The 16583-nt window shown below is 36.3% G+C and overlaps 1 protein-coding gene across 1 annotated transcript in view; it reads left to right on the forward strand.

Annotated features, from left to right (window-relative positions):
* Window positions 1-8999: 8999 nt before the first annotated feature.
* LOC118754062 (nascent polypeptide-associated complex subunit alpha, muscle-specific form-like) overlaps window positions 9000-16583 on the forward strand; it is a 19814-nt gene continuing 12230 nt past the window's right edge. Inside the window, exons 1-2 of the mRNA XM_036488931.1 lie at window positions 9000-9026; window positions 10140-12620. Coding sequence (XP_036344824.1) covers window positions 9000-9026; window positions 10140-12620 — 2508 coding nt within the window. The remainder of the gene's footprint in view (window positions 9027-10139; window positions 12621-16583) is intronic.

The raw sequence follows: 16583 nt of genomic DNA on the forward strand, positions 1-16583 counted from the left end.
AAGTATGCATAACTGAGCCTTCAGACGGCTGGTGAAATTTGAACGATTGGTCATGGATCATATCATCGTCTGCGTACCAGCGCCATTAGAAAGCCCACGTAGCTTCTGGTGTTTTCCTGAAGGAGCGGTAGTGAACCAAAATCGTTAAATAAATATCAGTACCAAGTCGGCATTAGAACATGGTTGCGCATATTGGACATTTCCATCAGTTAGAGTTTAGAAGAAGAAGAGGCTGATGCTTTGCCATATATCACCAACTTGGAACTCAGCCTCACACATACATATATATGTACATGGAAATGAGTAGCCTTATGATTTCAAAAACCGATTCGAGCATAAATTAATTTATCACTAGGTTTGCTTACTCAAATTAAAAGTTAAAGATTATTATTTAATTTTGTTAATATTGATTAACTGTAATCCGATTAAGATATTCAAATTAACTGCCCAGCAAAACCAGCGTGCCCGAAACTCCAACACAAACGCAAATTTTATGATGTTATTAACACACCTGTCATAATTTTTGATTGAAGTTTCATTTATTGTTTTATCGTGCGAGCTATCTTTCACCTGTGAGTAAGTAGTCAGGCTAATCTTTTCACATATGAGCAAGCAGTCAAACTAATTGATTTGAAACATCGCACGTACACAAAACTTCTGGGAGCATTTTTCATTCCCTATTAAGAATGTGATTGCGGAATGTTTCGAACTTAGCGCTAGGGCAAGTGACCATCACTGCTCTTGCTGGGTGATAGATTAAAAACTGAATCGATTTATGACAATGTTAAATATTATGAATTTTTACTTCCACAAGATCCCGTACTGAAGATAATTGGCATAAGTCACTCATACGTACTGACCAAGTGTTACGATGACAATTCAGAAGCAGCAAACTGGCCCTGCAGGGAAAGGTACTACCCAGCAAAAAACACGATTACCTCAGAAGTTAAAATAGAATCGAATTAGGCGATGGAAATTGCTTACCCTTTCGCTTCAAGAATGCAATATTTTAACATGTCATTGGTTGTCATTAATTGTGTTTTATTTTTGGCTTTGGCAATTCAAAGGCAGATGTCGCCGAACGCTTAAGTTCTTCGAAATTGTCGAACTGGTAGGCACATACTAGTTAATGAACTAGTATTTTTTCTAACTGGTTTGACTTTTCACTGCAGGGGGGTTAAGCAAGTCCCTAAACCAGTGGTCGGCACGCCATAGCTCCCCCGCAGTGAAACCCCAAACTAGTCAGGAAAAATACTAGTTTACAACTAGAATTTTCTTAACTGAAACCTAACTAGTTCGAAAATGACCAGACTTGTACCAAGTACAAAACCATTTATTCATGCCCGGTTTTATTTGACTTCGACAGTTTAATACAATAAAGTACACAAAATATTAAAACTTTTATTTGGGTTTATTGTAAACCATTAAATCGAGTACATATTGAATTATACCAGACCTGTTAAATAATGATAAATAACACAGGTCCACAAAAGAAAATTTATGAAAGGTCCCTTTGACCAAACCTAGTCTTTTATATGTTCTTGGCGTAGCTGAGCACGAATCTGAAGTCGGTTTTGCTCCATCACGTCTAGATTTTTTCCTAACCTCAATAAACACCTCGGATTTTCTCTGTCACGTAACTAATTAAAAATTGGTAATTAATTCATTAACTTTAATTACAATATTATTTTGTTTTTTTTGATGATTTTCAATTATTTTTTGGCGATTAATAGAATTATTTGATTAATTTCAATTATCGATCAACTAGCCAAACTATAGACAAAAATTAATAATATTTAATAACTACATGAATTGTTTATTTATTTTATTCTTATCCAAATCGCAAATTGTAAGCGTTAATTATTACTGTTATAAAATTTTAAAAAGAAAGGATTGAAATCTGCAAAGTTAATGAATTCAATTTAATTTAATGAAAACTTTTATTTTTATTTAAGTTCACTCGAAAATGCACTGAAGTATTTATTTTATTTTTAACTAAAATGTTTTCTTTTGCATATTTAATATTATTAAAAATGATAGTATAGTAAACATATAGTTTTTATTGTACCTGAAACCTTTTACTTTCAATAACATTTAATGAAAAATGCAATTAAATTTATATTCGAAAGTTTGAAGTATCTATGTATTTATTTTTGCTTTAAATTAATACTCAAAAAATTTAACAATAATTACTGGGAAATCTAAGGCTGCTAAATCAAAGTGTGTAATATATCAAAGTGTACTTAAAAGTTTTTTATTGTATATTCATGAATTCATTTTATTTTTTGACTCCCAAAGTAGTGGCTTTAGTCCATAATTACACTAGCATTTTTCTGTATATTTTGAACTAGTATGAGACTGGTATATTTCTGACCGAAATCTGACAATTGACTACAGGGTAGTAAAAAACTTGCAACTTACGCCTTTTTGACGTTATACGACGGTTAAGCACCCATCATCATAAAAATAAAAAAATATAAGTACATTAGATTTAAATGCTTCATCCATATTTTCATTAATTAATTTATGTTTCATCAAATCACCCTGTTAAACACTTTGTTTACATTTGAATTTTTTACTTGCAAGAATTGGCAGCTCTCTCGGGTTGTTACGCTCTCGAGTTCGCTCTCTCTTTTAAATTTTTTGGTTTATTGAATGCATTTCCAGTAAAAACTTGCAAGTACTAGTAACAATTCGTAAAAATTTTGTTGATATTGAATGGACCTACTATTAAATTGAAGAAACAGTGGATTACCGCTATGTCCAAAAAACACAGAAAGAATCGTTTTTAAATTAGCATATTTTGAACGAATTCGGAATGTCTAAGGTGGAAAAGAAACCTTTTGTATAAGGAAACAATTATAAAAAATGAATTTTCTTACACTGTATTCATGTCTCCGCCAACAATTTCTGGTGGAAAAATGCGGTTATAAATAATTTTTTATTATTTAATATCGGAACCGAGATCATGTAAGTTGATTGATTGGCTTTCACACACTTTTGAAACACAAATTAAAGCTGTAAAAGTGACGAGAATTTGGATACCCGTATGTATTCGTTACTAATCCAATCAACACCCGTATCTTTCTTATCGTTACTTTATCCGTTACCTTTGATATAAGCACTTGTTACCTCACACTAATCATCGCAACGAATCTGGCAGCGTAAGGAAATGTTCGTTCGTACATATGCATACATGTACTTACATATACACGCAACACACTTTAGTATCGATAAAACAACAGTTTCGTTCCCGCACAATATGTTGTGTTGTATTGATTCACGTTAGTGGTGCATGTACGGAACATGCGAGTAACAAGACTATTATGTGAGTAACGATTCGGTACTTCGAGTCAGGGGTGGTATTCGTTACTCAGTAACGAACACATACGGTTTGCTACAGCTCTAACACAAATTAGCTATAGGTATGGGAGCCCGCGAAGCTACGCAAATTTAATGTTTGAAAGAGCAATAATGTCAATGGACTTTATTTCGGTTTTGAAAATGTTATAATGTCAATTGACTTTATTTCGCACCATTATGCGAAATAGTGTCAATTGGCCTTATTTCCGTTGATGTTGTTACATGTCATCGTTATTCACACCAACATACAGATGCTACTGCAATTGGGCCTTCCACTAAGTTCGTGAGCGCCCTTGTCAGTCTACCAATTTATGTTCATCCGATTATATTCAGTGCTGTTACCATGATAGAGGATGGAAAAGTATTTCCTCCATAATTTAAGTATGGTTAGGACATCGCTCTCTAGATCTTGAGGCCTTCTGTAAGTAAACTAACTTTCCGAAACAATTTCTCGTTTTTCCCCTATTGACCAGGTTCTCAATACATTTTTTATTACAACCCCACATTCATAGTTAGCTTGGGTTGAGCTCTATAGCTGCGTGGCGCTGTAGATGGTATCTTTCTTCTCAACAGCGATATGATATTCTTCGTCTGAATGGATGTTTGCTCCTCAAATCGTACGTACATACTTCTAAGGCCCTTCACAAGGCTACGCAAATCTTCGATTCAAATGTTCTACAACTACCACGTTGCGAGCATCTAGTACACACACCTTTGACTCGTAAGATTTGAGTTTCTATTCGGCCATTGCGGCTGCACGGCTAATGCGAATTTACACAACGTATGTAGCGAAGGTCCCGTCCGGCAGGTAGCGTACAACAGGTATCGGCGACGGATGAACAAAATGTCAGCGCCGCGCGCCTGTATACGAACCTCTATGAATTTGTATTCCGGTAGTCGCTTAGAGACTAAAATCGTCAAGTAACAAAGATTTGCATAGCATTGTGTACAAAGGGCCTAAAACACTGAACGAACAAAAATCGTTGCTACAAATCGTCAATACGTCCCTTCTTTTATATGAAACAAACATGGTTGATGACAAACAACGACGGATACCGAAAAAGCTGGAACTACGAACTGTTTTAGCTTTACGGACATGTATAATTAGAGCCGTTTTCTTAAGTAGCCTGTAACTTTAAAGCTCACTTTGTATTTAAAGGTTGCATTAAAATTTATGATTGTGTCTAAAGTAAAGCATTTTATTATCGGTTTAAAATTGGTTTACAACCAAGAAATATACACACATCAAAGTCCGATAATAGAAATGCTTAACTTTAGACATATATTTATTTTTAGTCCAACCTTAAAATATAAAGTGAGCTTTAAAGTAAAAGGTTACTTCAGAAAACGGCCCTTAATCGCATAGAATACAAATACTATTACGCTGGCTGGACAATTTGTACGCATCCGGCGAAACTTTCCATATTTCAGTAGTAACTTATAGAAAAATATTAAACAAATAATAAAAATGCTATGATTTTTGTCTTTGGAAACTTTTACTTCACACATATGAATGGATGCAATTACTTTGAGGAACTCATAGACCTTTCCCATATATATATAACCCTTATATAAAAGGAAAGGGTATTGTATACTTATATTTTATAGAGACATTTTTCAGCGACCCACCAGATAGTCAAATATACCTCTAGCTCTCTTTTCTCAGTGAGACCACCTCGATAATACAGCATACTAACCAATAAATAATTAACACAATGTATGTTCAATGCAATATTCCTCGTCAAAACTGACAAGTCGGGCGTTCATAGATGCGCAATTCCAGAAAAGTACATAACTAGTCAAAAAAAAATTAAGCAAATGCTTCTGCTCAGATTAATTTTCCTAATAAAAAGGAAAGCTTGAGCTTAGTTGAATTCTTATCGTAAGCTTATTAATAGCAAATTTATAGTTATATAGCTTTAGGTCTCAGACTATGGTGCCGATCGTAGCATGCATCTAGATATGTGTGCAATATTCGACTGCTAAAGTGGCATGAAATTAAAACGAAACTTGATTAAAACGAAAAACATTAAAACAAAAAGAATTAATAATTGTATGCGCTTCAAACATTTTCGTTCTTTAATACGGCTAAATACGTACATACATATGTATATATGTATAGGGTGATTCAATGCAAGTTTATACTAAAGTTTATGTATGCAGGTATGAAAAAACTCGTAACTTCTACAGTTTTGGTGTTTCCATTCTGAAATTTTTACAGCGTTCTCCATAAAGTTTAATAACTATTCAGGATGAAAGAAATAAAAATCAAACATGATGAAGTTAATAAAAATATGCGAGTTTTTAATGCAAATATTTTTATTTTGTAATCTATTTCACACTCTCATGGAAAGCCGCGGTAATTTACGCACAATTTGATACCTTAACTGATTTTCTCCGACAAATAGTTTATTAACTACAAACAATTAAAAAAAGATGCTTCTCCGTGGGTTCAAAATTTCGGGATATTTTTTTCGAGATTTTCGAATATGATGGCGAAATAAAAAAGGTGTCTTCTTTTTTTTGATAAAGAATGTAAAAATATATATTTCACCCCCAAAAAAATTTTTAGGTGTAAATATCATATGGAATGTCCCATATATATCCCATAGACTAAAAGCCAATCATTTCGAGAAATTTGGTTGTGTTTTAATCAGGTACATACCGTAACGTTTAGGATATTTATAATAAAACTCATAATTTAACCGTTAGAATTGGCTTTTTATTTTTTCTACAAAATTTAATCACTTTCTTATGATTTTTATTTTTTCGATCAATAATAATCGTTACTTCTGGCTTTTATTTTTCCGAACATAAAAGATTTAAAAAAGCCATAAAAAGGCAACCGCCATTATTATATTTGGTCAACAATATAAAAATCCAAATTTAGAGATTTTTCTTTATAGAAACAATAAAAATCTAAAAGTTACGATTATTCGATAAAAATCCTGGGATTTAACGATAATTTCCGATCGCTGGCTTTATTTATTAAAGAAAATCTGCGGTATTGTTGAATCACCCTGAATATGGCGGTGGAAACGACAACTGACGTGCTAGAGTTTGTTTTTGGGTTTATGACTTAAATGGCATTTTGTGTACAAGTGATTAAGTGTGTTTATATGAGTCAGTTAATATTCGTGCAATTTAAGATAGCACCTTCCTTTCACTAAACAAACATTAAACAAATTTAAAATAATAATAATTATATACAGTGAAGTAAGAGGAAGCGACGGACAACGACAAATTCATTAATAAAGTGATACAACTTTTAAACAAACAGATCAACTGACAACAACACGACCCAGTAAACATTTTTGTTATATCTAAATTTGAGATGCATTTGAGAATCAGTCCTTTTCTCACATCTCAATCGTTAGTTCTCAAATGCATCTCAAATAACCATTGATAGCGTTCTCAAACTAAAAGGCACTTTTTTAATATAGAATTTTCCTTTCTTTTCAAATTGAGAAATGTTGAATTCTCAACTTTTTCTCAAACGTGAGTGGAGCGGAACGAAATGAAATCCTGTTACTCTCATTGAAATATTGGTATAGTGTCCAATGATACATGTAAGAGAAACATATTTTTCATAGGAAAGGAATTTTTATTTATGCAGTTCAACACTTTATTTAATAGCTTATTGCTAGTTTAACGCAGAAAAATACGGTTGGTATAAAAAAATTAGTTGCACAGTTTTTCTAGAAATTAGACAAATTGCGAATAACAGCGACCGCGTGGTCGAAGAGCCATTTTGCGACTGATGTAGCGGACTACCGATGGACTTCGACATCTGTACCATGCCTACAGCGATGGGACGGAACGGAATGCTAAAAATTTTTTCTCAAATGTTTCTCGAACCTTTCCTAAATTGATAAACAATATTTGAAAAAAATTTGAGAAAATGTCTAGTTTCAAATGTTAAACAATGCTAAAAATCAAATTGAGAAATACGATTTTCTCAAACGTTTGAAAATTTTTGTTCTAGTGTTTGTTGGGGAACAACAAATAGTAGCTAGTAATAGTCAGTGTTGCCAGAACTTTTCAGGGCGACCGGCTAGATTGGACAAAAAAAACGGCTAAAAACGGCTAAAATGTTTCAACCAGAATTAATTTTTTTTTAAATACATAAACTACAAGTAGAAAGACTAGTCAATCCATTGAATTTTTTTTGGTTAATAAAGATTATTTATACGTAGCTAAGCTGTACACCACTTTATTTTTGTTTAACAAAGGAAACTCTCGTTATACGTAGCTAAGCTTTACATCAGAAGTAATATTTGTATTACTTAAATATAAAAACAGAGATAAATTACAAACTTATGGCGTTTTCTTTTCTATTAAACAATTTTGCCTTCTTATAAATATTGGATCATTTTCAGTAGGTTGCTTTTTGTCCCGCAAAATGGCTATATTAGCTGAAAGTATGGCACTTTTGCTTAGTGGGAGGGCAATATTTTGAGAAATGAACACGTAAAGCTGTGAAAGCAGAAGGCATTGACATTCGTTGTTGTTGCCGACCACTTCACTTTTAACAAGTTTATGACATTTAACTAAAATCATGCCACCAGATTCACTAGCAGAAAAATTTTTGTTTCTTAAAAAAGGAGAAAAATTTGATAATTTGAAGTTAGTGAAGTTGGATGAAAATATTAAAAGTGTTGCGCGTTTCCAAACTGCCAGAATTCGGTACACCTGAGCAAACGTTCGAATATAAAGTTTTTTGCTTTTCCGAGGTAGGGTACGTAGGTTGATTACAAATTGCTGACGCAAAATATCTTTAAACCTCTGAAAGATGTACCATTATCCGTGGAACAGGAAAGAGGTCGGGTTAAAATGGTGCCTGCAACTTGTAACAGTACCAATTTTTGGATTCGCGGATTTTTCTGATAAAGATGTGGTGCTGCTAAAAATATATATACAAAAATATAAGCACGAAACTATGCATTTGTCACAAGAATTATCCACATAAGATGAAAACTACTGCAGTTTTATTTTATAAAATTAAAAAAGTATGTTTGCACCATGTATTGTCTTCACACTTCACACTTAAATTTAAGACATTCATAACAAAAATTTTATGCAGGAAATTCCCGCTCCCAAATATAAACTGGGACGCAAAATTGAAGCAAGTTTTGCCTATTTTTCTTTAGTTTATTTAATATTTATTATTTTTTATGAATATGTAGCACATTACTTAACAAACAACATATACTACAAACAGATTTCACACTTGGTGTAAAAATTATGAAAATTCTGCAAAATTTCAGCAAAACTTGTAACTTTTTAATCTGCTAAAATGACGCGTCCCAGTTTATGTGTATTTGGGTCACTCGCTTAAAACAAAAAACATTGAAATCGGCTCACTATCTGATTGTTTTTCAATTTTATATAACACAGTCCGACATGAAAATTTTCTGTCATAAGACTAGCCATTTCTAATAGATTCAGGAGCACTAAATTTGTAAAAATAAAAACTTGTGAATTTGAATTTTAATAAAATAAGACGAAGAGCAAAATCGGCTAAAAACGGCTAATTTTTTTTGCAAAACGGCTAACAAATCGGCTGCCGGCTAAATCGAATTTTTTCCGGCTGTTTGCTGTCGCAACCGGCTAAATCTAGCCGGAAAACGGCTAAAATGGCAACGCTGGTAATAGTGGTCAATGTAAATTTTGTTGCCTTTTATGCGTTGCACAGCTTTGCTATTTAGAGGGCATGGAATTGAGCTGACATCGCCGCTAGGGAGCAAATGAACGACACTCGCTGAGGGATCAGCATTTGATCGCTTTTTGGCTTGGGCCAGTTTAGATTTAGGCAGCTGAGTCTCGTAAGTATTCGTTGCGTAAGTTTATTGCTGAGAAGTTGACGTTTTTGCATTTGAAGCCGCGTTTGCTTCGCAGCTTGTTAATCAACCGATTAAGCTAAACTGAAATGCAAATGCAAATCGTGTGAAACTTTAGCGAAATGCGTTTCTTGTTATTGGTGTAACCAATGCTGATATTTGCCATTGATATTGCAAGGCAGATGCCACAAACAAGCAGCAAGTATGAGAGAGTTCGCGAGCTTGGCACTGAATTTGTTTTACCCATACGCATATTCATTAATTTACATTGCTTAACGATAACTCGATGGTCTACAGCTCTGACGATGAAGGGATGTTATGTCTATAAATGGCCAAGAGGCGCAAAGTTGAGGTGTTAGTTGAGAAATTTCAATCGACGGGTTAACCACGCAGTGGCAGCTCAGTAAAAATGGTTAGTAGAATTGGCAGATGCATTTTTAATAGATATATGTATATTATAAAATCGAAAAATCATCACCATTTTCTTAAAATTCACATCCATATTCTAACAGTCACAAACCTTAGCTCATCACTGCTGCGATTTCTACTGCGCCTCAAAGTTTGCCGCCGCAACAGATACATATGCCTCCACAACACAAATTTTTAAGTTTTAGACAATTTTGTTGGTTTTTGTTACACATTTCGCGGCGCACCAGAAATCCCAACAGTGATAAGTAGACTGCGGATTTTTATTCAAAATAAGGAGGAGTGTATAAATTTGTATAAACAAAATGTATAAAAATTTATACGATTTGCTTATAGTTAAGTGGTACATATTTTTAGGCTCCGTATTTTGCATACAAATCCGCAGTCTAGTGATGAGCTAAGTTTTGTAACTCTGTTTTATTTTCTGTCGCTTGCAAACATGTTACTAATTCATTACAACTTTTTCACCATAGAATGCCCTTTAAATGCAATAAACTTTTTTCACCGTAGGAATTGTACGCCATACTCTCCATTGCGACGCTGTTGGCAAGCCAATTAGTTAACGCCGATGTCAGCCATTTATCCAGTAATCAATATTTGCCGCCCAGCGCTCACAGCTATTCCGGTGAAAATGCAATCGTGTCCTACCAGTCGCCAGCGCAGCAGCATGAACAGCACTACCAACATCCACAGAAGAGTTTTCTGTCCAGTGGCATTGAGATTATCCGATCGGTTCCCATCGTTAGTTTTTCTTTGGGCAATGCAGCGCCCGAACAGCCTGTCTTGTCTATTCCTCCGCCGGCGGAAGAACACAATGATGGCTCTTTTAAGTACGGTGTTCCAGCTGGCGCTCCTGCACCACTGAGTTATGCTGTTCCAGCTTCAGCACGAACCTACGCGGCTCAGCCTCAGCAATCTTATTCAGCTCCACCAACGATATCCAATCAATATCTTCCTCCAGCTTTAGCATTAGCTCCACAGAGTTTTTCGGCTGCGGCTATTCCGATCGAGCAGAATTACTCTGCTCCACCTTCAGCTGGGCCATCCTATTCTGTCCCTGCTCAGCAAACCTATACGGCGCCAGAACCAGAGCCAGCGCCAGCCCTCCAGCCACAGCTATCTAGTGAATATCTTCCACCCGTTTCGGCGCCTTCTCCTCAAGCCTTCCAAGTTTCGACTGTGTCAGCCGATGAGGAGTATTCTGCACCAGCACCGGCCGATGCACAGCCCCAACCAGCACCTCAACAAACTTATGTGGCGCCAGTACCAGCCCTGCAACCACACATTTCCAATGCTTATCTACCACCTGCTTCGGCGCCTGCTCCGCAGACGTACTCCGCCCCAGCCGCTACTCCAGTTCACAACACTGCCCAAGCTCCGGCTCCTATATCTCAGGTTTTCAGCGCGCCCGTTCAGCAGTCATATTCTGTCCCAGCTCAGCAGAGCTTTGTTGACGCACCTCAGGTTTCAAGTGGCTATCTTCCACCTGCAGCAGCACCTGCACCCCCAACACAAACTTACTCAATCGCTCAGGAGGTAGTCGAAAATCATTCCGAGCATGAACAAAAAAGTAGCCAATCAGGTGGCAAGGTCCTAACCCAAACAACTGTACAAAATTCGTCGGAAAATCAGCGAGTAAACGCGCCAGTTACACAGCATGTCGCAGCTCAAGCGCCGTCTTTGCCTCAGCAACAATCGCACACAGAGTATCAATCAAACGAAGTATCATCGCCTGTACAACAGACCCACGGTGCGCCAGCTCCTGAACCAGCACCAGCGCCAGTAGTTCAACAGTACTTGCCTCCAACTGTTGTTAACCAACAACACCAAGCACCTGTAGGAAAAGAAAACTCAGCGTCTGCAGCTCCTCATCAATCGGGTCCAGTTCAAATCTCGATCCAGGATTCTCACACTGCAGATGCACCAGCTCCAGTCAGCCAAGAATATTTGCCACCAGCTCCACAAAAACAAACTTATTCGCCTCCAGCTGCAGCACCAATTACTCAGCAGTCATATTCTGCACCTACTGATGCTCCAACTCCAGTTAGCCACCAGTATCTACCTCCAGCTCCCGTTCAAACATTCAGCGCTCAGTCTTTGCAAACTCCTGTTGATCATGAGTCGTATTCGGCTCCAGCTACAGCTCCTATTAGTCAGAAATCATATTCTGAACCTGCTGAAACTCCAACTCCAATTAGCCACCAGTATCTATCTCCAGATCCAGTAAACAAGTCCAATGCTGAGCCTGTGCCAGCTCCAGTTGGTCATCAGCCTAATTCAGCTCCAGTACCAGCTCCTATCAGCCAACAATCATATACGGCTTCTGCACCAGCGCAATCTCCAGTTAGCCATCACTATCTACCTCCAGCTCCAGTAAACAAATCCAATGCTGAGTCTGTGCAAGCTCCAGTTGGTCATCAGTCTTTTTCGGCTCTAGCGCCAGCTCCTATTAGTCAGAAATCATATTCAGCTCCTGCACCGGCGCAATCTCCAATTAGCCAGCAATATCTACCTCCAGCTCAATCACCGCAAACTCCAATTAACCATCAGTCTCATTCGGTTTCGGCTCCGGCTCCTATTAGCCAACAATCATATTCAGCACCTGCGCCAGGCCCAACTCCAGTCAGCCTGAAATATGCTCCACAGTCTTATTCTGCGCCAGTTCCACAAAGCCACTCAGTTAGCCAAGCGTATTTGCCACCAACTTCAGCGCGTCAAAATTATGAAGTTCCTGATACCATTTCCGCCCCAATTCAACACAGCAGCCATTTAGATTCAGCTGATTTGAGTCGAACTGTGGTGCAAACCTCTTCAGGCTATCAGTCGGGGAGTAATGGCCAAATACAATCGTTCCAAAACGAAACTCCAGCGCCACAGCAGTACTCATCTGTTCCAGCGGCTGTTGTTCATACTGCCACAAGCTCTCAAGCTTCTTCAGCGGAAGGCAGACCCCAACAATCTGGCACAATATACGGCAGCAACGGTGGCTACGTATACGAAAAAATAAAATAGAGAAGAAGAATTAGGAGAAATGAGAAAGAAAAAGTGAAGATAAGTCATAGCCGCCATGGTTGTCGCCACTTGTTTTCTATTTTAATTTGCATTCTATTATTTAAACCTTCTTAAAGCTTTTTTTTGCCATGACGTCAGCGTATTTGTCGCACCACAAGAAATTTGTTTACCTGTTACTTATTACCTATATTTGTAAATAAAACTTATCGATTACATAATTTTTTATAATTAAATTTGTTTTTTGTTATATAATTTATGTACTAGGAAAAAATAAAATAAAAAGTAAACTTAACATCAGTTGTACAAATAGTGTGAACTAATGAGACCGACACACAGTGCTTCCCTTCCATATAAAATGTGGGCAAAAATAGAATTATGGATGGATTTAAATGAAAATTTGCTCCCCAGTAAAATTGAGGACGCTAAATTCAATAATGCAATTTGTTTGGGATATCTTTCATACTTTCACTGTAAATACAGTTTGAACTTGAAAATCTTGGTTATTGTGGCATTTACATAAGTATGTACATATAACGGGTGATTTTTTTGAGGTTAGGATTTTCATGCATTAGTATTTGACAGATCACGTGGGATTTCAGACATGGTGTCAAAGAGAAAGATGCTCAGTATGCTTTGACATTTCATCATGAATAGACTTACTAACGAGCAACGCTTGCAAATCATTGAATTTTATTACCAAAATCAGTGTTCGGTTCGAAATGTGTTTCGCGCTTTACGTCCGATTTATGGTCTACATAATCGACCAAGTGAGCAAACAATTAATGCGATTGTGACCAAGTTTCGCACTCAGTTTACTTTATTGGACATTGAACCAACCACACGAATGCGTACAGTGCGTACAGAAGAGAATATTGCGTCTGTTTCTGAGAGTGTTGCTGAAGACCGTGAAATGTCGATTCGTCGCCGTTCGCAGCAATTGGGTTTGTGTTATTCGACCACATGGAAGATTTTACGCAAAGATCTTGGTGTAAAACCGTATAAAATACAGCTCGTGCAAGAACTGAAGCCGAACGATCTGCCACAACGTCGAATTTTCAGTGAATGGGCCCTAGAAAAGTTGGCAGAAAATCCGCTTTTTTATCGACAAATTTTGTTCAGCGATGAGGCTCATTTCTGGTTGAATGGCTTCGTAAATAAGCAAAATTGCCGCATTTGGAGTGAAGAGCAACCAGAAGCCGTTCAAGAACTGCCCATGCATCCCGAAAAATGCACTGTTTGGTGTGGTTTGTACGCTGGTGGAATCATTGGACCGTATTTTTTCAAAGATGCTGTTGGACGCAACGTTACGGTGAATGGCGATCGCTATCGTTCGATGCTAACAAACTTTTTGTTGCCAAAAATGGAAGAACTGAACTTGGTTGACATGTGGTTTCAACAAGATGGCGCTACATGCCACACAGCTCGCGATTCTATGGCCATTTTGAGGGAAAACTTCGGAGAACAATTCATCTCAAGAAATGGACCGGTAAGTTGGCCACCAAGATCATGCGATTTGACGCCTTTAGACTATTTTTTGTGGGGCTACGTCAAGTCTAAAGTCTACAGAAATAAGCCAGCAACTATTCCAGCTTTGGAAGACAACATTTCCGAAGAAATTCGGGCTATTCCGGCCGAAATGCTCGAAAAAGTTGCCCAAAATTGGACTTTCCGAATGGACCACCTAAGACGCAGCCGCGGTCAACATTTAAATGAAATTATCTTCAAAAAGTAAATGTCATGGACCAATCTAACGTTTCAAATAAAGAACCGATGAGATTTTGCAAATTTTATGCGTTTTTTTTAAAAAAAAAGTTATCAAGCTCTTAAAAAATCACCCGTTAGTTCGTTCTATTTTCAAAAGTGAGATGTCAAATGACAGGAATTTGCCTGTAGATTTGCAGTAAAGTTTTATTTTTTTAAACGGGTTGCCACCTAGTACAAATTTTAGTAAAATTATTTAATAAGGTAAATGAATTAGATATTACAATATGGCTATCAATCGATATGGGTTTAAAATTCATTTACTTCTAAACTTAATGTAGAAGAGTTGCCACATGTTTAAAAATAAAATTCACTTTAATTAAGGGAATAAGGCAACTGAAATATGTACATATGTATATCAATATCAGACAAAAGAAAAAATTGGACATATTAAGCAAGAAATAAGTGACGAGTAAAAACATTTCATTGGCGGCCGCTGTGGTGTAGTGGTAAGCAGTGCTCGCTTATTCTCCGCAGCGCCTGGGTTCAAGCCCTGGTCAAATCAACATCGCAAAAACATAGAAAAGGGTTTATTCTTAAGGCAATGGCAAACCTCCGAGTGTATTTCTGCCATGAGAAACAGCTTCTCATAGAAATACAATCGCCGTTCGGAGTCGGCGTAAAACTGTAGGTCCCTCCGCTTTGTGCGACAACATCAAGGCGCACGCCACAAGTCGGAGGAGAAGCTCGGCCAAGCACTAACATATGTGTAAGCGCCAATCTATTATTGTTATTATATTATTATTAAAAATATTCCTGAGTTAATGTAAGAGTCCAGTAATTTAAAAGGAATGTTATCAGAACAAATCACTGATTGACAATGTACGTATTTGTAATAAAATAACAAATACGAAATAGTAAACTTTTTGTTTGACACAACTATTATTTTAGTTTAATTAAATTTAACTTTACAAACAGGTGGCAACCCTCTTCGTAATATATGCAAGCTAAACCCTTCCTAAACCGCTTTCGGCTGACTCCAATATGGTGATACTCATCTATTTTAACAAAATCATTCCTTCAATTCCAATGGAATATGATTTTTTAACAGGTGGCAACCCTCTACACACTTCGATTGATATCCATCTCTTAATAATTCATTTAACTTTTAACAATTTGAATTAAATTTTATAAGAGGTGGCAACTCTTAAAAAAAATAAACCTCTGTTGTTTACAGTTCAAGCTTTTTCTGACTCTTCATTTTTTAAAACAGAACGAATCGTGCAGATTTAATGGCACTGAAAAAAAATGATTTAATGCATTAGCAAAAAACGCGTTACTTCAAAAAGTGCACAAAATGACCGGGTTTTTACTTCTTCTTTCGAAAGCTAAAAACCTGTACTACTTAATAAAATAATAAAAAATAACATATTTTTACATATATTTTTTATTTATTCCATTAAAATTTATCATTTTTTTAAATTTTTATTAAAAAAAAAATTTCTAGAACACCGCAGGGACACCCTGTGTTCAATTTTATTCCAAAAATTTTATTCCTGTAGTTCTCTACTATCTATATGGAAACAAGAAACGTCAAACCAACATTTTGTTTCAAAGAATATATTTTTGACATTTTTTTCCGTGAAGAGCTTACGCATGGCTATGCTCTTATTAAAATTCTTAGTATAAAATTTGTCGAATTTAGTGGCTTCCTGGTGACATATAGATTACTTTATAGGAAAATTTCTGTTTGATTCTTTTTAGTGGATATATTACCTTTACAAAAATACCAAACACGTTCACATTGGCGGCAACGAATTTTTCGATTTTTGCCCACTTAGGCGTCACTGTGCGACGTCTTAAAAAATTTAACTTGTTTAATAAAAAAATTTATATTTCCATAACTGGCGCAAAAGTTTAGTGCTGCCGGCTAGAACAAGGAATGCATTTCCCATCAAATTCTTCACTAGTAATTTTTTTTATGTTTAAGTTTGCATGAGTTATCCTAAAAGTAGTTGAACCAATTTGGCCGCCCATATCTAATTAGCATCTAAAGCACATTTCTGAAATTCGATTCGCCTTTAGTACTACTAGTAGAACAGCACTTTCAACTTTTGAAACAAGTCAGTCAACTAAGTGGTGCAACATTTTTAGATAACAATCGTTTAGTGTGACACCAACACTGGAACGGTTTCTTCGAGATGGGCATTGGACTTAGTTTATGCTAAATAATAAAAATAA

The sequence above is a fragment of the Rhagoletis pomonella genome, unplaced genomic scaffold (assembly GCF_013731165.1).
Source record: "Rhagoletis pomonella isolate Grant_MI unplaced genomic scaffold, Rhpom_1.0 Rhpom_scaffold_00002, whole genome shotgun sequence".
NCBI lineage: Eukaryota > Metazoa > Arthropoda > Insecta > Diptera > Tephritidae > Rhagoletis > Rhagoletis pomonella.